Source organism: Lithobates pipiens, unplaced genomic scaffold, assembly GCF_037356315.1.
Source record: "Lithobates pipiens isolate NorthernLeopardFrog02 unplaced genomic scaffold, aLitPip1_a1.2 Scaffold_16, whole genome shotgun sequence".
Taxonomy (NCBI): Eukaryota; Metazoa; Chordata; class Amphibia; order Anura; family Ranidae; genus Lithobates; species Lithobates pipiens.
The window spans coordinates 470,864,702-470,887,497 of NW_027507748.1; the positions used below are offsets into that span (position 1 = coordinate 470,864,702).

At 43.5% G+C, this 22,796-nt stretch overlaps 1 protein-coding gene across 1 annotated transcript in view; it reads left to right on the plus strand.

Annotated features, from left to right (window-relative positions):
• BIVM (basic, immunoglobulin-like variable motif containing) overlaps window positions 1–22,796 on the plus strand; it is a 38,459-nt gene that overhangs the window by 10,158 nt on the left and 5,505 nt on the right. Inside the window, exons 5-9 of the mRNA XM_077482926.1 lie at window positions 919–1,023; window positions 3,006–3,100; window positions 9,915–10,047; window positions 11,412–11,495; window positions 13,293–13,389. Coding sequence (XP_077339052.1) covers window positions 919–1,023; window positions 3,006–3,100; window positions 9,915–10,047; window positions 11,412–11,495; window positions 13,293–13,389 — 514 coding nt within the window. The remainder of the gene's footprint in view (window positions 1–918; window positions 1,024–3,005; window positions 3,101–9,914; window positions 10,048–11,411; window positions 11,496–13,292; window positions 13,390–22,796) is intronic.

Genomic DNA, 22,796 nt, shown 5'->3' on the forward strand with positions numbered 1-22,796 from the left:
TGATTCTTATGGGGAAACTTGCTTTGATTTACGCGTACTTTGAATTACAAGCATTCTTCTGGAACGAATTATGCCTGTAATCCAAGGTACTATTGTATTTCCAAATTATTAATTTTTTCTGTAAAGGTCTAGCTTTGCCCACTAAATCCTGGCTCCTGAACTCTATCGTTGGCCCCTTAATAAGATTGGCATCCTCAATGACCAATAGAGAGATCAGGAAGGTGGGATAGTGGTGTTTAGCTCGAATTTTACTGGAAAAATGAATATTTGCATATAACTAAAATTGTCTGTATGAATTATTTTAACGTGGCTGAAGGTGACTTCTGCTTATGCATGCTCCGTATGCTATGTATGTATGTATTGCCTAGGTTTCTGACAAATTACTTTAGAGTGGCCCTCTTAACTAGGGTTCATCCAGAAGTTGCTAGGGGTTCCATGAGCAATTTCTGACCCTCATTTGTAACTACTGACACCACCTATTTTTTTAGCTACTGTATCTGTGAGGGAGATATTCCTTTTACTGACCACCAATGTAAGGAGCATCCTTCTCACTGACTACCAATGTAAGAGGCGTTTTTTCCATTGGCTACCAGTGACCACCTGACCGCTGAGGTGCAATGCAGGTTTTTTTTTTTTGCTCGGTAATGTGCGCTGTGTTGGGCAGCCCATTCAAAATGAATGGGCTGGGATGCATCCAGCAGCCCAGAAATCGGACCTGTACCTTTTTTGGCAGCGCACCAATGTGTTGCCTGGCACTGCGCTGCACCTCACGCCATCAGAATAAATGGCATAATTGCAAATAGTGTGCAGTGTTGCTGTAACACCCACAAGAATTAGCTCATTCCCACTTTACAACATATACATGTTAGAGTTCTATTTTGAGTTATATGATTTTTTATTTTATTTTTCCTCACCAAGCCTCCCACCAATCACTCAAGAAGAAGCTCTGCATATATTGGGTTTCCAGCCACCCTTTGAAGAAATTCGGTTTGGTCCTTTTACTGGAAATACCACTTTAATGAGGTCAGTCTTTCCAATTTATTTTTGTCCAGGACATTGCATCACATACAGTCTCATTTTTAAATAACAAGCTAAAAGGTGTGCGTGCTTCACGGATGAACGGTCATATAATTCCCTTGTGTTTTATGCTAGACTACAAGGACAGTAAAGAACATTCAGTAACCACAAACTCAAGACACTCCTAAATTCTATGTCTTTGAACTGCCTGGCTTTTGTCTTTTATTATGTCAGAGTAAAGTGTGTATGTGTGTGTGTGTGTGTGTGTGTATATGTATATATATGTGTATATATATATATATATATATATATATATATATATATATATATATATATATATATATATATATATATATATATATATATATATATATATATACATACACACACTACCGTTCAAAAGTTTGGGGTCACATTGAAATGTCCTTCTTTTTGAAGGAAAAGCACTGTACTTTTCAATGAAGCTAACTTTAAACAAATATACTCTATACATTGCTAATGTGGTAAATGACTATTCTAACTGCAAATGTCTAGTTTTTGGTGCAATATCTACATAGGTGTATAGAGGCCCATTTCCAGCAACTATCACTCCAGTGTTCTAATGGTACAATGTGTTTGCTCATTGGCTCAGAAGGCTAATTGATGATTAGCAAACCCTTGTGCAATCATGTTCACACATCTAAAAACAGTCTAGCTCCTTCCAGAAGCTACAAAACTGACCTTCCTGTGAGCAGATTGAGTTTCTGGAGCATCACATTTGTGGGGTCAATTAAACGCTCAAAATGGCCAGAAAAAGAGAACTTTCATCTGAAACTCGACAGTCTATTCTTGTTCTTAGAAATGAAGGCTATTCCATGCGAGAAATTGCAAAGAAATTGAAGATTTCCTACAACGGTGTGTACTACTCCCTTCAGAGGACAGCACAAACAGGCTCTAACCAGAGTAGAAAAAGAAGTGGGAGGCCGCGTTGCACAACTAAGCAAGAAGATAAGCACATTAGAGTCTCTAGTTTGAGAAACAGATGCCTCACAGGTCCCCAACTGGCATCTTCATTAAATAAATGAATAAGGAAGGCTATCACTCCATTTTGCAATGCCATGCCATACCCAGTTTACAGCGCTTGATTGGAGCCAATTTCATCCTACAACAGGACAATGACCCTAAACACACCTCCAAATTGTGCAAGAACTATTTACAGCAGAAGCAGGCAGCTGGTATTCTATCGGTAATGGAGTGGCCAGCACAGTCACCAGATCTGAACCCCATTGAGCTGTTGTGGGAGCAGCTTGACCGTATGGTACGCCAGAAGTGCCCATCCAACCAATCCAACTTGTGGGAGCTGCTTCTAGAAGCGTGGGGTGCAATTTCTCCAGCTTACCTCAATAAATTAACAGCTAGAATGCCAAAGGTGTGCAATGCTGTAATTGCTGCAAAAGGAGAATTCTTTGACGAAAGCAAAGTTTGATGTAAAAACAATGTTATTTCAAATACAAATCATTATTTATAACCTTGTCAATGTCTTGACTCTATTTTCTATTCATTTCACAACGTATGGTGGTGAATAAGTGTGACTTTTCATGGAAAACACAAAATTGTTTGGGTGACCCCAAACTTTTGAATGGTAGTGTGTGTGTGTGTGTGTGTGTGTATAGATAGATAGATAGATAGATAGATTGATTTTTTTTTTTTTGTGTAAGTGTTAACTCCATTCTATTCTTCAGGCATGGTATCATACAAGTAACATGCAAAGAAAAAAATGAAATGTGTGTGTTTCTCTTCATTGTTGTATGACACCATTGCTGATGAAGACAACTGAGTATTCTCGAAAGCTTGTACTATATGAAATTTTCAGTAGGGCAATGAAGGGTATCTCTTATATTTTAATTTTATTGCCAACACTGTAGATTACTCTTCTGGGCAAAGTAAGAATTCATTATAACTTTTCATTTTTTTCAGTTGAATCTCTTAATGAGTAATTTTTTTTCCAGATGGTTCAGACAAATAAATGATCATTTTCACGTGAAGGGGTGTTCATATGTTCTTTACAAACCTCATGGAAAAAACAAGACTGCTGGAGAGTCCGGTGAGTGTATACAGTACAAACATTTATTAAAGGGTATGCTGCTGTCAAATGTCAAAATTTTGCCCCGGTGCTTTTTCTTTTACAAAGCTGTGGGTTGGGGAAGTGAATAGTAGAAGTTAAGTGGAGAGGATGCTACAGTAAAGTGGCATAGAAAGAAGAGGAGAGAGAAGGGGAAAAAAAAAGTGATAGGGGGTGATTAAGGAGAAGGAGTGGGCAGAGAAGGAGAAAAGTATTTCCCCAAGTGAGACACAGGGCAGTTTGTTCAAGATGCAGCGATTTTAGGGCATATCGATTTTCAGAGTTTTGGGGGGAAGAGTCCAGGCCTAACAGGCTGGAGTGATCTGTCTGTAGATATCAAACAATTTTCTGTGCGTGTCCAGAAGAATAGCTGTATGTGTTTTTGACTATATCCTTGAGTTTGTTTTCAAACTCTTGAAAGCTTAGTGTAGGGGCAGGGGTCTCCAAACTTTCTAAACAAGAGGTCAGTTACTGTTCTTCAGACTTTAGGGGGACCAGACTGTGGCCATTGGAAGCAGAACAGGTCCCCAAGTCAGCAGGAAAAAAACATGCCCTAGCTTTGGTGCCAGCGGGAGGAATTATGCCATATCATTGCTGTCACTGGGAGGGATTGTTCCCCATCATTGGTGTCATTGGGAGGATTCATACCTCATCATTGGTGTCGTTGGGAGGAATTGTGCCCCTTCATTGGTGTCATTTGGAGGAATGGTGCCCCATCGTTGGTGTTGGTGGGAGAAATAGTGCCCTATTGTTGGTGTTGGTGGGAGAAATAGTGCCCTATTGTTGGTGTTGGTGGGAGGAATAGTGCCTTATAAATGGTGTCAGTGGGAGGACTTATGCCCCATCTCTTGCATCATTGGGAGGAATTGTGCCCCTTCACTGGTGTGTGTGTGTGTGTGTGTGTGTGGGGGGCAATATGCCCCATTGTTGGTAACGGTGGATGAAATCGTGCTCCAAGGGCCAGATAAAAGCATGCAAAGGGCTGCGGTTTGGAGACCGCTGGTGTAGTGGATTTCCAAACTTTAGCAATAGTTTGCTTGGCGGCACTGACTATGTGGGCTAAAATCTTGTTTGGAGACTTGAAACAATAGGGCCTCAAAGTGTTTTTGGAACGTGAAGTTTTTAGATAGAATTAATGTAGAGGTGTACTCTTAACCAAAGGCACTGAACCTTGGGTCATGTCCACCAGATGTAAAGCGTGATACTAGGGGTGTGAAATCTTCAGAAGCAGTAGGGGGAGTAGGATGGGACTTGTATGGTTAAGTATCACCTAAACAGCATGAGAGTTCACGAAGGAGGAAATATCAGTAAAGCTTTTCCCAATGTGGGAACAAGACTCTGCAGATTATAAGAGAATCCTGAGAATTCTTCTCAAACCTGTAGACTACAAGCATGGCTAGTAACCATCGCAGAATGCCCCAGGGTGGTGAGTCTGGCGCTAGGAACCCCCCCCAGGCGGCGGTAGCAGGAGGGTGGGACCTTCACTGTCCTAAGTCCCCTTTCAGGTGGCAGACAGGGTAGGGTCAGCATGGCTTCAGAAACTGGTGTTTTTCCCCCAGAAATCCCCGAAATCCAAGCTATTGCAACCGGGTCACCTGCGGATAGCGCTGCGCCCATGGACACCCCGACGGCGGTCCTTAACTCTTTTGTTGCAAAAATAGAGGCAGTGCGTGGAAGGAAAGGTGCGCGTAAAAGGCCCCTGCTCCCCGTCCCCTGGGGAGAGCTCTGATGCAGACTCGGGCTCTGCTGCGGCTGGTGACCCCTGCTCTGACCTATTAGACGAGGCTGACCAGGACCATTCGGACAGCGAGGATGATTCCGGGTCTGGGCGCGACAAAGCGCTTGTTGGAGCACTTATCACAGCTGTGCGTGATATCCTGAAGATCCAGGAGCCAACGGATCCCTCTGCTGATGTATCGGTCCCTTTTGGATCCCGCAAGCCAGCACGTTCACCTAAGGTGTTCCCATATTTGACTTATTTTGACAAGTTCATCTACAGGGAATGGGGTCGGCCGCAAAGGACCTTTTCAGTCCCCAAAAACATGGCAGTGCGTTACCCCTTTGAGGAAAGCCTTCTCAAGAAATGGTCGGCTCCTCCGGTCATGGACCCTTTAGTATCCAGGTTAAATAAAGTAACCACGATCCCGGTTGAGGGGACTCCTGCATTCAAGGATCCCATGGACAGGAAGGAGGCGGTGGCTCGTTCCTTGTTTACGGTTGTGGGGTCAGTCATGTGACCTGTACTGGCATCCGCACTGGTGGCCCTGTTAGGGGCAGTGAGGGACTTGCTTAATCAGGGGGTGATTGTACCAGTTCTGGAATCGGAACGCTTCCAGGGGTTCTACTCAAATCTGTGGTTCCCAAGAAGGAAGGGGTACGTCCGATCTTGGACTTAAAAGCCCTCAATCACTTTGTAAAAGTGCAGAGGTTTCGAATGGAATCAGCTCGCTCAGCCGTTGCACTCCATCAAGGGGACTCCCTGGCGTCCTTGGACATCCAGGATGCGGAGATATTCAGGCTGTTGTGCCTGAAATGGGGCACACCAGATGTGGATCTATTGGCCTCCCGCCTCAATCGGAAGGTGCCGAGATTCGTGTCCAGGACAAGGGATCCATGGGCAGACACGTCAGACGCGCTGGTGGCTCCATGGGATCAGTACCAGCTGATCTATGCCTTTCCTACTCTAAAACTGTTGCCACGCCTGCTGCGCAGAGTGGAAGCCGAGGGGATCCCAGTAATCCTGGTGGCCCCAGATTGGCCTCAGCTGCCCTGGTACGCAGACCTGGTGCATCCTGATGGCAGACGCTCCCTGGCGACTGCCACTGCGAAAGGACCTCCTGTCTCAAGGTCCAATCTTTCACCCTGCTTTACCATCGCTGGCTTTAACGGCATGGCTATTGAGAGTCAGGTGCTGAGGAATCGGGGTCTGTTGGACTCAGTGATTCCCGACTATGTTGAGGGCACGGAAATCTTCTTCATGGTAGATATATCATCGTACCTGGAAGGCCTATATCTCCATGTGTGAGGAGAAATGGTGGTAATCGCGCTCCTTTTCTATATCCAGAATCCTGTTTCTTCAGCAAGGTGTAGACCAAAAGTTGGTGTTGAGCACCATTAAGGGGAAAATTTCAGCTCTGGCTGTCTTTTTTTTTTTTTTTTTTTTTTTTTTTCAGCGACCCCTGTCGTCTCATTCATTAGTGAGTACCTTTGTTCAGGGGGTACGACGTGTAGTCCCTCCGGTGCGTCCACCATTACCTCCGTGGGATTTGAACCTGGTGTTGGCGCTTCAAAAGCCGCCGTTTGAGAATATCAGGGAGATTCCCTTGTTGACCCTTTCACGGAAAGTGGTTTTCCTAATGGCCATAACATTGGCTAGGAGGGTTTCGAAATTGGCGGCCTTGTCCTGCAAGTCACCTTATCTGGTCATCCACAGGGATAAGGTGGTGTTGCGTCCGAAACCGTCCTTTCTACCAAAGGTGGTCTCGGCTTTTTATATCAATGAGGACATTGTATTACCATTGTTGTGTCCTAAGCCGAAGCACCCCAAAGAGGTGGCCCTTCACGCTTTCGATGTGGTTAGGGCCCTAAAAGTGTATTTGTCTGTCACAGCTCCCTTTTCGGAAGTCAGACTCACTGTTTGTTTCGGGGGCTGGTCCAAAGAAGGGTATGCCGGTCTTGTCTGCCACCATTTCTAGGTGGATCAGACAGATTGTAGTACAAGCCTACACCTTGAAGGGGCAGGTGCCTCCCTTTCAGGTCACGGCCCACTCTACAAGGGCAATCTTGGACCTTCCAACACCAAGTGTCGGTCGCTCAGGTGTGTAAGGCGGTGACCTGGTCGTCTGTCCATACGTTAAACAAGTTCTACAAGGTAGACGTCAGTGCATCGGCTGTTGCCTGTTTTGGCCGCAAAGTTTTGTGGGCGGCCGTGTAGTTGCAACTGAGATTTTTTCCTGTTGATAAAAACGCAGTACTGTTTGTTAATGCACTGTTGCATTACTTCCGCAAAAAGTTTGCGGTGTTAGGGATCTCTCCTGTTGAGAATACCCGGTTATATGGCGGTGTGTTTTTTCGTACACTGCTGTTTTTTGTGGGTTTAGTTTCACTAGTTCCCACTTGCCATGGTGAAGTTTTAATGCTGTTTTTTCCCACCCCTCGTTTGGCACTGCTTGGGGACGTCCCATTTAGTTACAGAGAGGAGCTGTGTCGGTCGGTGAATATAAGAGAAAATAGACTTTTTGTACTCTCCGTAAAATCCTTTTCTCTGTAATTCACCGACCGACACAGCACCCACCCCTCCTTTTCTCTAAGTTATACTGCTTGTTCACTTACGGAGTCTGCTGGGGCAGCAGGGAGGGTTGTTAGCCCAGGGTCTGCCCCCTGGGCGGTACTGACAATTCTGTGTATTGTGTTACAATTTTGCCTAGTTCTCCTAGTGGCAGGCTAACAAACCCATTTAGTTATAGAGAGGTGCTGTGTCGGTTGGTGAATTACAGAGAAAAGGATTTTACTGTGAGTACAAAAATCCTATTTTTTTTTATTTTATTTTTTTTTATTTATTTTTTTACAATTTTTGGTGAGATACTCCCAAAGGCAAATCATGTCTAAAGGGATGCAGACCTTGCCAATTTCCTCATTAGAGCCCTGCAGGTGAAGCAGATGATTGATGGTTATAAAATCACTCCTATTCGAGTCACATGGAAACAGACAAATAGACAACAATTTTTTTCAGAATAACAAAAGGTAGGAATCTGCAACAAAGTTTGTTAAAATCCCTGCAATGTACATCACATAGACGGGTGACTTCCTTTTTAAGGCTAGGTTCACACTATACCAGTTTTACTGCAACCGTATTTATGCAGGCATAGCAGCCCAGTCATTTGAATGGGCTGCTGTACCTACAGAAAACACAAGGAAAAGGTCCCTGCACCTTTTTCAAAATTGCAGCCACAGGGAAACCACATAGTGATTGAAGGTCCCCAGCACAGGAGAACTTGCTGTGGTTTCCAGTACACGGGGGAGACATTAACAATTAGTACTCGCACAAGGGTACCATTAACAGCAGTGCGTTTTTGGTTCAGGAAAGTGTGCAATTTAGAAGCAGTCCTGCACCCGAAGAAATGTGAACCTAGCCCTAATGGCACTGCCATGCACTAGAAAATGCAGCGTGTTTTCCCATGCCGGGAACCGCCTATCACTTCTCTCCGACTGCGCTTTTTAGAAAAAGTGCAAGAACTTTCTTCCCAGTGTTTTTCTGTTGGTAGAGCGGCCGCTGTGTCCACACAAATGAGGCCACAGGGAAACTGGTATAGTGTGAACCAGTCTTGGTTGTGATCTTTGAGAATTTTCAAGAATACTTTACTTCAAATCACCAGCATCTAGGTCACTGGAGGCTTGTTAGTACTTGTCTAGTGCTTGGTAATACTGTAATATGGAAATCTTTTTAAGTACATATAAGTCTGAAAATATAGGAGCCACAATTCCACAACTTTCTTGATACAAGGGAAACAAAAAGTAGTAAAAAAATAAGCTTCTTCAGACACTAGATATAGCAAATATATTTTTCAAAATTTTCCAAACATTTGTATTGTTATATGAATATGGAGAATGGTACCGACACGCAGCATACTGTTTTTTTGTGTTTTTTTTTTATTTTTTATTATTATTTATTTTATTTAGTGAACTAACTTAATGTTGAAACTGGGTAAATTCTTAATTATGTGACTTCACTTTCTCTATATAACATTTATAAATTGACTTTATGCAAATAAATGCACCGATCTCCTTTTATGGACAAATAAATCTTTGTTCTGACATTGTTTGTTTTATTATTCTTGAAGTGAGCTTTTTTAAATGTCAGTGCTTTCATTAGAGTTTTTCTGTAAATATTCTAGATTTTACATGATATTTTTTTTAAAGTTGAATTGTAGTCCTCATCCTGCTCTCACAGGACACGTTGAGAGCAGCATGTAGCCATTAACTCCTGCTGCTGTCAGTCAAATCCTATGAAGGGGGAGCATGGCCAAGCCATGCTGTGCATGTATATGGATACACACAGCCTGGCTCAGGAGTGAGCCAGCACAGGTACTCCCTCTGCACATAACTTGCCGAGGGGGCACCCCTGAGAAGGTAGCTGTGGAGAGCACCAGCAGGGGACGCCAGAAAAGGAGGTAAGGGATTGACAACACTATTGCACAGAGCAGGTATTACATTTTATTTTAATTAACAAATCACTTTAAACATACATACAAACCACCCTTTATGAAAACTGCTTTACACAATCCCGTCAGCAATCTGAAAGTTTAAATAAGGCCTTGTTCACACAAGCGCTGCGGCCCATATACTGTTAACGGGACTTTTTTTTTTCCTGCATCTCTAGGCTCCAGGTGCCCACTACTGCATGTGGGCAGCCCATTCAAGTTTATTAGGATGCAGGGGCTGCATGACCAAGGACATACTTCCTAATGTTACAAGTGTGCAGGTGTTGATGAGAGGACCTGAGAACACACACAGTTTGCGTTTGGGGTCGTTCCGATGCCTCCACATGCCTGTCACAGCCTCTGCATCCTAATAGACTCGAATGAGTTGCCTACATGCAGCAGTGTGAATTAAGAGTATAGTAATATTATAAAAAGGTAGATTTCAGGGAAATTATACTAGCTGTGGTTTAAATTGCACAACCTGATTGTTAATGAGTCCCTAAGCCCCTTCCCTGACTGCAGTGTGTCTTTTTTTTGGTGTGCTTATTGAATGCATTTCTACTGTTTTGACCTGGTTTCTCATTTATGCTTTTTAGCTGCTGGAGCTTTGTCAAAGTTAACTCAGGGTTTGAAAGATGATTGCATGGCCTACATTTATCACTGCCAGAATCATTACTTTTGCCCTATTGGATTTGAAGCCACTCCGTTAAAGGCATGTAAAGCATACAGGTGAGCAAACTCTAAGCTCTAGAAGAACTACATTGAGATGATTATCTATAATCGCCATATTCCAGGTAGTTGCTGTGTCAATTTGTGAAATATTAACCAAACTCTAAACATCTTTTGAAAATAAATCATTAGAAAAGCACATGGAGGCTGCTATTTCTAAACTCTTTTCAAAATGCTAGGTGCCTGGCTGTTATGTTGACCTAGTGGTTTCAATACTTTCCGACTTGGTCACTTAAGTATGCAGATAAGGAATCCTGTTTTATCTACATACTTGTTCAGTGACTCGGGAAGTATTAAACTTAGAAATGGGCTGGCGGCTGGCCTTTTCACAAAGGGGCCAGCAAAGGCAGCCCTCCATATGTCTTTCAGAATAGGTTTAATTTAATAAGCACTTTTATTATTGATTCTAGTGTTGCACCGATAACAATACTAGTATCGGTGCCGATACTAAACATTTGCATGAGTACTTGTACTTGGACAGTCTCAAATGACCAGTGCGGTGGTGGGATTACAAGCACCGATCTCTCTGTATAGCTTTTCTGATGGACAATTTTCCTCCTCTCCCTCCCGCAGCTGTCGGGGAGATTGGTGCTTGTAACTACCCCCACCGCTGCAGCAATCACCCCCAGTTGTCCCCCTCTGTGCTCCCTGGAATCTCCTCCGTGTCCCACTCTGTGCTCCCTGTGTCCTCCTCCGGGTCCCTCATGTCCTGGATCTTTCAGAATGAAGAGCAGAGGAAAGAGATGGGAAATCTGTCATTTACCGCCTCCTTCCTTTTCCGAATGCAGTCAGTCAGTGATCACTGACTTTGTCTATTCATAACTGTCACTAGAGTAAACTGTGTTTAAGATGCTTCAGTTTATGAATGAACTACAGTGCAGTTGAGACTGCAGAGAAAGGGATTGGTGAATCTCTATCCTCAGTCCCTTTCCCTGTCTCAAAGGGGAGATATCAGTGGTCTGTCTAGACCCCTGATATCTCACCAAAGCTCCCCCCCCAACAGGGTTGATGTAAAATAAAAAAAAATGACACTGTCCACTCCCCCCAAAAAGAAAACATTGTAAAAAAAAAAATGTGTGTGTGTGTGTATCTCTCTCTATCTCTATCATGAAATATAATAAAAAAACAGTCCACGCCTCATCAGTGTTGCATATTAGTATAACTGTCACATGACATAAAAAAAAAAAAAAAAAAAATTGGTATCAGGAAGTACTTGAAAAAAAGTATCGTATTTGTGTACTCGGTCTTAAAGTGGTATGGGTACAACCCTAATTGTTTATAAAGCTAAACCATTTGAAATATTAAGAGTGTACACTGTAAAACATACTGTTAATTACATGTTAACAAATATATTTCTGTTCTAGAGGTCAGCTCTTCCAGCATGAAGTAGAATACTGGATATTAATAGGAGAGCCAAGCAGAAAACATCCAACAATTCACTGCAAAAAGTATGTTGGTCGTTAACTAGCAAATCGCATTGGGTCTTGAGTATAAGCCTTTTTAAAGAACAAACAATAAGTGGGAAAAGCAATTTTTGTAGTTACATTTTTTCCCCCCCCCCAAAATACATTAAAATGAAGAATTCTGTTGCTTTGCTGGGGCAGCTAGAACGGTTCTTCCATCAGACACTTTGATGCATAAGGGTTTAAATATTTTATGAGCATCTTACTTTCAAATACAAAACGCTGAAATGTTTACTATGTCAAATCATGGCAAGATGGTTAGAACACATTTTTAAAGGCTAGGTTTGCCTTAAAAAAAAATAATAAAAAAAAATAAAAAAAATGCACATTTTGCAGGTAAACAATTGTTTTTTTTTCTTAGGAGCCTGTTAAGCATTGCACCAGTGATCAGCAGAGTGGGGATGCAATACCAGGCTCCTGCAGACTGCCAGTAAAGCTCCGATATGGACAGGCAGTTATTGAGTTGCAGGAAGATCAATAAACTACTAGATTTTTTTGGGGGGATATTTATTATAGCAAAAAGTTTAAAAAAATTATTTTTTTTTTTCAAAATTGTCACTATATTTTTTGTTTATAGCGCAAAAAATAAAAACCACAGAAGTGATCAAATACCACCAAAAGCTCTATTTGTGGGGGGAAAAAAAAGGGTGTCAATTTTGTTTGGGAGCCACGTCGTACGACCGCACAATTTTGAGTTAAATCGACACAGTGCCAAATCGCAAAATGTGCTCTAGTCTTTGGCCAGCAAAATGGTCCGGGGCTTAAGTGGTTAAAGGAACTACACTCTAAGGCAAAATGCTTTGTTTTTCCCCCCAATGTTTTTTCCATTGAAATTAATGAAAATGTATCAAAACCAATGTCACGAACATACGTTGTTGTTCATATGCCTCATGACAAGCATTTTGATGCATTAATTTTAGTGGCGAATACGTCATGCAAAATGTCTGTTACAGTAATTGAAATGTGGATGTAGCATGATGGCAAGGAGGTGAACAAAATGTATACCTTTTTAGCTGGCCAACAAATAACATCTGACAAATCGTCCTAAACATAGGTGGAAAACTGTAGCATATGAGCCCTGACCAGTTTTTGGTGGTCTTATATAAGTTTCTGAAAAGCTAGGTTTACATTTTTGGGTGTCCTGGAATCGCAAAATAATTTGCCATGCAGTTGTATCAAATCAGTATGAAATTTTTTTTTTTAATTTTTTTTTTTTAGACTAAACCATTTTACATGTTGTATAAATGATCTTGTTCTACAAGACCCCTTTCACACTAAAGGCGCTTTTCAGGTGTTTAACGCTAAAAATAGTGCCTGAAAAGTGCCTCTGAAGCCTCCGCAGTGTGTGAGCCTGAGTGCTTTTACACTGGGGTGGTGTGCTTGCAGGACAGAAAAAAAAAAAGTCCTGCATGGAGTGTCTTTGGGGTGATGTGGGTGTATTGAATACACTGTTCCTAAACTGCCCCTGCAATTGAAATCAATTAGCAGCACTGCCGAAGCACCGCTTTGCAGGCAGTGTTAACCCTTTCCTTGGCTACTAGTGGGGTTAAAAGCGCCCCGTTAGCGTGCTTTACCGCTAACATGGCCAGCAGTGTGAAAGGGTTCTAAGAATAGTCTGCAAAACTTGAAGTTTGTATTTGTTTTAGTACAATTCATGTAATATTAAACAATTTCTGTCAGCTATAAATATTTTGAAAACTTGTAGCCTGTTCTCCTCACACACAAAAATTGCTTTAAATAAATAACGTATTTGCTGCATAAGTGTTTTTCTTAATTTTCTAGATGGACAGACATTGTTACAGATTTAAACACACAAAATCCGGAATTCTTTGATATTCGACACACTGAAAGGGGCCTACAATACAGAAAAACTAAAAAGGTGATTTTTATTACTCTTATATAAATCTACAATAAAACAAATGTATAGAAACAGTTGTTGGCAGCCATATGTTATGGGGAAAGAAAAGAATCGCCCCCCCCCCCTTTTTTTTTTTAAAATCACATTGTGTTGCTTTGCAGCCAGCTGTATTTAAAGCGGGATTCCGCTCTTTTTTTATTTTTTTCTTACCTGTCTCACTGGTGGGCGAGTGCTACCTTCGATTGGCATCCACGTCCGGCGTTTATTTGACCCCCGGCGCGACGAATCTTTTCCTCAGGATGACTTATAAAAACCTGCTCTGGCGTTTTCCATTTTAACTGTGGGCGTCTGAAGCCCACAGGCATTTACTTCCTGGTATATGATGACGTCTGGCTCCCAGCATGCTCCGCTCCATCTTGCACATGCTCAGTGAGAGCAGTGACAAGGAAAGAAAAACTTTCATTGTCCCCATGGATTCTTGGGAAATTTCCCAGGGACCAATGCGACAACGATAGCCACGCCTACTCCCACGGGAGGACAACCCGGAAGTCAGCTGAAACATCAGAAATAAAAGGTAAGTAAATAATATTTTTTTTTTTCAGGGTTCGTTTAGGTAAGTATGCTATCTGTTGATTTTAATAACATGAACTTTCATTTTTAGGTACCAAACCACTTTAATCAGTGCAACCTATAACATCCAAGTAAAAGATATAAAGGAGAATGTCCTTGCATGGCCTAGTCAGAGCCCAGACTTAAACTCTGGCTAACAGAGGACAGAATTAGAAATAGACTTGAAAAACATAACATTAATAAGTCACCGGGACCAGATGGCTTGCACCCGAGGGTCCTTAAGGAACTCAGTCAAGTAATTTCCAGACCATTGTTCCTAATTTTTACTGACAGTCTACTGACTGGAATGGTACCAGCTAATTGGAGAAAAGCCAATGTAGCACCAATATTATAAAAAGGGCCAAAATACATCCCTGAGAATTAAACACCAGTTAGCCTAACAACAATAGTATGCAAGCTCTTGGAGGGGATGATTAAGGGACTATGTACAAGATTTTAGTAATGACAACGGTATAATTAGCAGTAATCCGCATGTATGCATGAAGAATCGTTCTTGCCAAACCAATCGATTAACCTTCTATGAGGAGGTGAGTTGCGATCTGGATAAAGGAAGGCCCGTAGATGTGGTGTATCTGGATTTTGTAAAGCATTTGAGACAGTTCCCCATAAACGTTTACTGTACAAAGTAAGGTCCGTTGGCATGGACCATAGGGTGAGTACATGGATTGAAAACTGGCTACAGGGGAGAGTTCAGAGGGTGGTGATAAAGGGCGGGGGGGGAGGGTAGTGCGGTCCCCCAGGGTTCTTTTCTGGGACCAATCCTATTTAATTTATTCATAAATGACCTGGAGGATGGGATAAACAGTTCAATCTCTGTATTTACCACAATGCTAAGCAGGGCAATAACTTATCCGCAGGATGTGGAAACCTTGCAAGAAGATCTGAACAAATTAATGGGGTGGGCAACTACATCGCAAAGGAGGTTTAATGTGCAAAAATGTAAAATGAATGCATTTGGGTGGCAAAAATATGAATGCAATCTAATCACTGGGGGAAGAACCACTGGGGGAATCAAGGATGGAAAAGGACCTGGGGGTCATAGTAGGTGACAGGCTGAGCAATGGCATGCAATGCCAAGCTGCTGCAAGCAAAGCAAACAGAATATTGGCATGCATTAAGGGGACTAACTACAGAGATAAAATAATTCTCCCACTCTGCAAGACTCTGGTCCGGCTGCACCTGGAGTATGCTGTCCAGTTCTGGGCACCAGTCCTCAGGAAGGATGTGCTGGAACTGGAGAGAGCCCAGAGAAGCAATAATTGTAATGGAATTTAAAAAAGACATGTGGCCATTCACTAAAATTAGAAGAAAAGAGGTTTAACCTTAAACTGAATATAGGGTTCTTTACTTTAAGAACGGGAAGGATGTGGAATTCCCTCCCACAGGCGGTGGCTTCAGCGGGGAGCATTGATAATTTCTAAAAACTATTAGATAAGCACCTGAACACCCACAACATACAGGGATATACAATGTAATACTGACATATAATCACACACATAGGTTGGACTTGTGTCTTTTTTCAACTTCACCTACTATGTAACTCTATTTAAAAATCCTAATGAATTGAAGACTGTAGTCCGCAGTTGCCATCAAATGTAACTGAACTTGAGCAGTTCTGCAAAGAGTGGGCAAATATTGCAATGTCTCTAGATGTGTAAAGTTAGTAGAGACATATTCCAACAGTATAAAGGCTGTAATCAAAATACTGACATGAGGTGGTGACTTTTTTTTTTTTTTTCCTGACATGTTGGTGTTATATCCTTTACTTAGATGTTATAAGTTGCACTAGTAAATACAGCTGGATAAAAAAACAAAAAACGGTGTCTCCATTTCAGGCCGCAAATCACTAAAATTTGATAATTTTAAGGGGGTAATTATTTTCTATACCCACTGTGTGTATGGGCCATGACATTTTCCTTCTGTTTCCCTATGACTTTTTTTCAATGTGTAGGCTTAAATCGCATTATCTGTGCAATTGATGTAAAGCAAGGTGAATGTTGATGATGAATAAAGGGAACCTGTGTTTACACTGAATCATGCACGTGGGAAAAAAACAATTACTAGCATGTGAGAGGGTAGTCAGATCCCCAATAAAGTGAAGCTAGTTTCAAAGAGACAGGCAGCAGAGAGATTTCTGGTTAATACGTTCGTACTTATTTGGAGTCCATTAAAGGATAAAGGAATTCAAAAACAGTTAGGTTATACTGCAGCCTACAGGTGATGGGGACACTGACAAGCCAAACCCCTCCTCTATCCAGCATACCTTAGTTTGTAAAGCAAGCAAGACACAGGGCCAGTAAAAAAACAGTGGGGTGGAACCGGTTTACTCCAATGGCCTCATAAAAATAGAGATTTTATGGTACGTACAAAAATCCAATTTTCTTTCTTATACATTGAGAGCAATAGGAATTCAGGAAAAATTGGGACATCAAAAGCAGTCCAGCTGCAGAGTGGGCAACAGTCCCAAGAAGTTTGGGAACCCTACGTAACTCGAAAGTAATTGAATGCCCAAACCTGGGCAGATGGTAAAGCCCTAGCAAAGAGAAGAACAGCCATGACCAAGGGGAGGCAACAAAGGATCAACCTGGTGGTCTATACCAGGGCACAGCCAAGGGAAATGTCACTAATTCTCCATTCTCACTAGTGGGACTTGTCATGCAAAATGAACGTGAAGTCTCATGACAAGTTGAAAACTATGTATTTCAATGGCAACCTTTCTAATTGCTGCTAATTCAAAAAAGGTCCCTGCACTATAGGGATGAGCTTCGAGTTTGAGTCGAACTCATGTTCGACTCGAACATTGCCTGTTCGCCTGTTCAGCGAACAGTGAACAATTTGGGCTGTTCCGGCTTTTCGAATTTGCTGCGAACACCCTATACAAGTCTATGGGAGAAATCTAAAGTGCTCATTTTAAAGGGTAATATGCAGGTTACTGTCCTAAAAAGTGTTTGGGGACCCGGGTCCTGCCCCAGGGGACATGGATCAATGCAAAAAAAAGTTTTAAAAACGGCCGTTTTTTCAGGAGCAGTGATTTTAATAATGATTAAAGTGAAACAATAAAAGTGTAATATTCGTTTAAATTTCGTAGCTGGGGGGTATCTATAGTATGCCTGTGAAGGGGCGCATGTTTCCCGTGCTTAGAACTGTCCCTGCACAAAGTGTCATTTGTGCAGGAAAAAAAGTCTTTTAAAATCACTTGCGGCTAAATTGTCGGCTCCCCGTAATACAGAGAACACTCAATGAGTGTTCTCTGTATTAGCCGACAATTAATTCATTCATTGATTAAAAAAAAAAAAAAAAAAAAAAAATAAAGCGTGGGGGTTCCCCTAAATTCAATTACCAGGCCCTTCAGGTCTGATATGGATATTAAGGGGAACCCCGCATCAAATTAAAAAAAAAAATTGACGTGGGGGTCCCCCTAAAAATCCATTCCAGACCCTTTATCCGAGCACGCAACCTGGCAGGCCGCAGGAAAAGAGGGGGGGGGACGACAGAGCGGCCCCCCCTCCCTCCTGAACTGTACCAGGCCACATACCCTCAACATTGGGAGGATGCTTTGGGGGTCTGTGACCCCCTCAAAGCACCTTGTCCCCATGTTGATGAGGACAAGGGCCTCATCCTCACAACCCTGGCCGGTGGTTGTGGGGGTCTGCGGGCGGGGGGCTTATCAGAATCTGGAAGCCCCCTTTAACAAGGGGACCCCCAGATCCCGGCCCCCCCTGTTTGAAATGGTAAGGGGGTACCCCTACCATTTCACAAAGAAAGTGTCAAATGGTTAAATAAGACAAACACACTTTTGAAAAATTCCTTTATTAAAAAAAAAAAAAAAAAAAAAAAAAGATTCCAGCGGTGCTAATCCACTCTTGCTATTCAGCGATGGATCTCCGGGGTCCAGCAATGGATGATCATATCCAGCAATGGATGATCATATCCAGCGACGGGGGATCTCTGTCCAGCGTTGTCCATACATCCTTCTTCTGTCTCCACTGCGGAGATCCCAGCGCTGAAGTTTCTTATATTAGGAGGGCGGGGCCACCCGTCACCTGACCCCGCCCCTCTGACGCTGGAGAGGGAAGCCAGGGGTTCCCCAGTGACGTGTGGGTGACCCCGCCCCCTCTGATGTAACGCAGGTTTCCGTTACATCAGAGGGGGCGGGGTCACCCATACGTCACTGGGGAACCCCTGGCTCCCTTCACCAGCGTCAGAGGGGGCGGGGTCAGGTGACGAGTGGCCCCTCCCTCCTAATATAAGAAACGTCAGCGCTGGGATCTCCGCAGTGTCTCCGCAATGGAGACAGAAGAAGGATGTATGGACAGCGCTGGACTGAGAGATCCCCGTCGCTGGATATGATCATCCATCGCTGGACCCCGGAGATTCGTCGCTGGATAGCAAGAGTGGATTAGCACCGCTGGAATCTTTATTAAAAAAAAAAAAAAAAAAAAAAAAAAAAAAGATTCCAGCGGTGCTAATCCACTCTTGCTATCCAGCGACGAATCTCCGGGGTCCAGCGATGGATGATCATATCCAGCGACGGATCTCTCAGTCCAGCGCTGTCCATACATCCTTCTTCTGTCTCCATTGCGGAGACACTGCGGAGATCCCAGCGCTGACGTTTCTTATATTAGGAGGGAGGGGCCACTCGTCACCTGACCCCGCCCCCTCTGACGCTGGTGAAGGGAGCCAGGGGTTCCCCAGTGACGTATGGGTGACCCCGCCCCCTCTGATGTAACGGAAACCTGCGTTACATCAGAGGGGGCGGGGTCACCCACACGTCACTGGGGAACCCCTGGCTTCCCTCTCCAGCGTCAGAGGGGCGGGGTCAGGTGACGGGTGGCCCCGCCCTCCTAATATAAGAAACGTCAGCGCTGGGATCTCCGCAGTGGAGACAGAAGGATGTATGGACAACGCTGGACAGAGATCCCCCGTCGCTGGATATGATCATCCATTGCTGGATATGATCATCCATTGCTGGACCCCGGAGATCCATCGCTGAATAGCAAGAGTGGATTAGCACCGCTGGAATCTTTTTTTTTTTTTTTATTTATTTTTATTTTTAATAAAGGAATTTTTCAAAAGTGTGTTTGTCTTATTTAACCATTTGACACTTTCTTTGTGAAATGGTAGGGGTACCCCCTTACCATTTCAAACAGGGGGGGCCGGGATCTGGGGGTCCCCTTGTTAAAGGGGGCTTCCAGATTCTGATAAGCCCCCCGCCCGCAGACCCCCACAACCACCGGCCAGGGTTGTGAGGATGAGGCCCTTGTCCTCATCAACATGGGGACAAGGTGCTTTGAGGGGTCACAGACCCCCAAAGCATCCTCCCAATGTTGAGGGTATGTGGCCTGGTACAGTTCAGGAGGGAGGGGGGGCCGCTCTCTCGTCCCCCCCCTCCTTTTCCTGCGGCCTGCCAGGTTGCGTGCTCGGATAAAGGGTCTGGTATGGATTTTTAGTGGGGCCCCCACGTCAATTTTTTTTTTTAATTTGACACGGGGTTCCCCTTAATATCCATGTCAGACCTGAAGGGCCTGGTAATTGAATTTAGGGGAACCCCCACGCTTTTTTTTTTATCAATGAATGAATTGTCGGCTAATGCAGAGAACACTCATTGAATGTTCTCTGTATTACGGGGAGCCGACAATTTAGCCACAAGTGATTTTAAAATACTTTTTTTCCTGCACAAATGACACTTTGTGCAGGGACAGTTCTAAGCACCAGAAACATGCGCCCCTTCACAGGCATACTATAGATACCCTCCAGCTACGAAATTTAAAGGAATATTACACTTTTATTGTTTCACTTTAATCATTATTAAAATCACTGCTCCTGAAAAAACGGCCGTTTTTAAAACTTTTTTTTGCATTGATCCATGTCCCCTGGGGCAGGACCCAGGTCCCCAAACACTTTTTAGGACAGTAACTTGCATATTACCCTTTAAAATGAGCACTTTAGATTGTGAACGTTCGAGTCCCATAGACTTTAATAGGGTTCTAAAGTTCACACGAAGTTTAGGTCTGTTCGCAGTTTCTGGTGCTCATCCCTACTGCACTACTTTGATGAACTTTCTTGCCACTTGAATGCCATATAGCAGTGATGGCGAACCTTGGCACTCCAGATGTTTTGGAACTACAATTCCCAAGATACTCATCTACACTGCAGAGTGCAAGAGCATCATGGGAAATGTAGTTCCAAAACATCTGGGGTGCCAAGGTTCGCCATCACTGCCATATAGTGTAACAAGTCGCACTGAAAAATGTGTGACTTCGGAGTCGCACTAGTGAGAACAGAGCCTAAAGAACACTGAGACAGCAAGGCTGTGAGAACCAACAAATCCACCCAAAACAGGTGGAACAGCACAAGAACCCAAAAGAGGAAAATGCGACCAACATGAGATGAGGTCAGTGGAAAAAGCCACTGGGAAAATCCCATCATAACCTGAGGGAACCTTGGATAATCAACACAGGTCAATAAAAAAAACAAAAATCAAACAGCTGGTCAACATCAGAAGGCCCAAGCTTCATATTACTAATCTTCGGGATTTAGGGAAAAGAGGTTGACTGCTCAGACAACAAATCTTGCAGCGAGATATTAAGATTATCTCAACCGACATCTAAATGACCCTTGAGGCATGTGGAAAAATCCAAGGGTACCAACTACTAAGTCACGCTGACTGAAAGAAGTCAGCTGCCCTAGAGTTGCCTATAAAAGTGTAGACAGGGATGAGGGTATGCCACAACACAGACTGGGGCACTTGTCATCAGAAGGATGAGTAAAACCTCATCCACTTATACACCTGAAGGTTTTTCAGTGATCGTACAAACAAAAACCTGACTAACCTTCATCCAAATAAACCTGGTTCTAAGATTCATCCAACCTAACCCACTACGGTGAAGCATGCTCAGTGAAGGAGTGAGGGCCTGGATTCATGATCTCACTAAACATTCACCTCACTAGGAACAGAAATGAGAGAGGAATCTGAAGGAGCTTCCTCAAAAGGCTGCAATCGGCCATATGAGAATGAGGGTTCAGCTTCCGGTGATCAGGTCCCATGAAGGCAGCACTTGCACTGCACTTGCTGTTATGCCCATGAGAGAGGATCTTGGGTCATCCAGCAATGGATGCTTCCTACTATGTAGAAGATGAGAAGCATCCAGATGCAGAACCCTTGCCTCACTCTGCAGTGTGGAGACCACCATTCAGGGAGAGACAGAGGGAGATGTCTACTCTCTACAGAAGGGACACAGCTTTGGCTTCATGCAGAAGGGTTAACAGAGTGGTTATCTGACTTCAAACCCTATGGCATATGTGAGAGACAGGCTCCAAATGCTTATCTTTACTTACTGCTAATTGAAGGGGAGAGGTTAAATTCCTCCAACCCCACCACAGTCATCCTATGTTGAAGCGGAAGCATGCTCTGGTGAACTATGACATTGCTAATGATGGTGTCAAGAGCAGGTCCTAAGGAATGTTGTCCTTCAAAGGTAAACCAAATCGGATGCGACATCAGCTTCCCAAGCATGTGTACAGATATTAGTCCAATGAGAGGCATGTTTAGATGCTTAAAGCAAGTCCTCACAGCATAAGAACACAGCTCCAATCATTTGCTCCAACCCCTCTGTGAAACAGGGGCTACCTCAGCAGAGGAGTGGCTGGAGCCTCTGCATCATCACATACAGTACAGGTGCCCGGAATATTTAATGCTGAGGAGGCTGAAGTGAGATCAAAGTCGGTCAAAGCTTACAGAGCAGGCTGCAGGGGACCAGTCACAGCCTTGGAGGGACCCTGCTGGAGTAAGGTTAGTATTTGCTCCTTAATCCTCTACCTATAGACTAAATGAGCATTTAACCAGTGCAATATGAGGGATCCACCACTGCAAGGGTGGCTTTTTTTAATTTTCTTAGAGTTGGGTTTTACTATAACGCTAACATAGGATGGAGAGTCACGTTAAATAAATCAAACTGGGAATTAAGGAGGGAATTTGTCTAGCGATACAATCTGGAAAAGTGAGCATACCTTCAACCTGCTTAGTGGTCTGCTTGTTAAAGTGGATCACTGGTGTGTCCACGGTGGGAATGGACCACTAATTTAGAAGTTAATTTCCTGGAAGGACCCAGAAATCTTCATCTACATAGAGAAATGGCATAAATATAGTGGGACGCTCTTTCAGCTGTAGGGCCTCTAAAAGACCCAATGCCTGGAACAGCAGGCTGATCCTCTATATGCAGGGTAGTACACACTGCAATAATAAGGTTTAAAACTGCCTCCTGTATGAATCGCCTGCAGGAGACTGCTGTGCCTTAAAACAGTCTCTCTAGTAATTGATTGTTGGGACTCTGAAACAGAGATGGTAATGGGCCACGGGCCTGGTTTGGTTTAGGGGCTTCAGAGGGTCGGTGATAGACTCTGCAGGGGTTGGCAATGGAGCATGCTTAGAACTTCTGTGGGCGGTGTGTACCAGTATTTGAGCACAAACGGTCACGAAGTCCACAACTGACGTGGGGGAGAGGCCTCGACTGTACTCAACAGAGCTGCATTAGACACTGAGGACAACTCTGATAATGTATGTGTGACAAAGCTTCAAGTACAAACTAAGGCAGCTAATGCTGATTAGTGTTTCAGGCAGCCAGTAGTGACTAAATCACGTACCCGGGCAGTGAAAATAGACCGGAAATCCACAGGAGCAGCAATGGGATGATACCACTTTATGCTGGCACGAATGGATGAAGGCAGATATGGAGCTCCTAAACCACAGGCTAAGTTGCTCCCTGTACTTGTTATTGATCTAGGATCGGTTAAAAAAA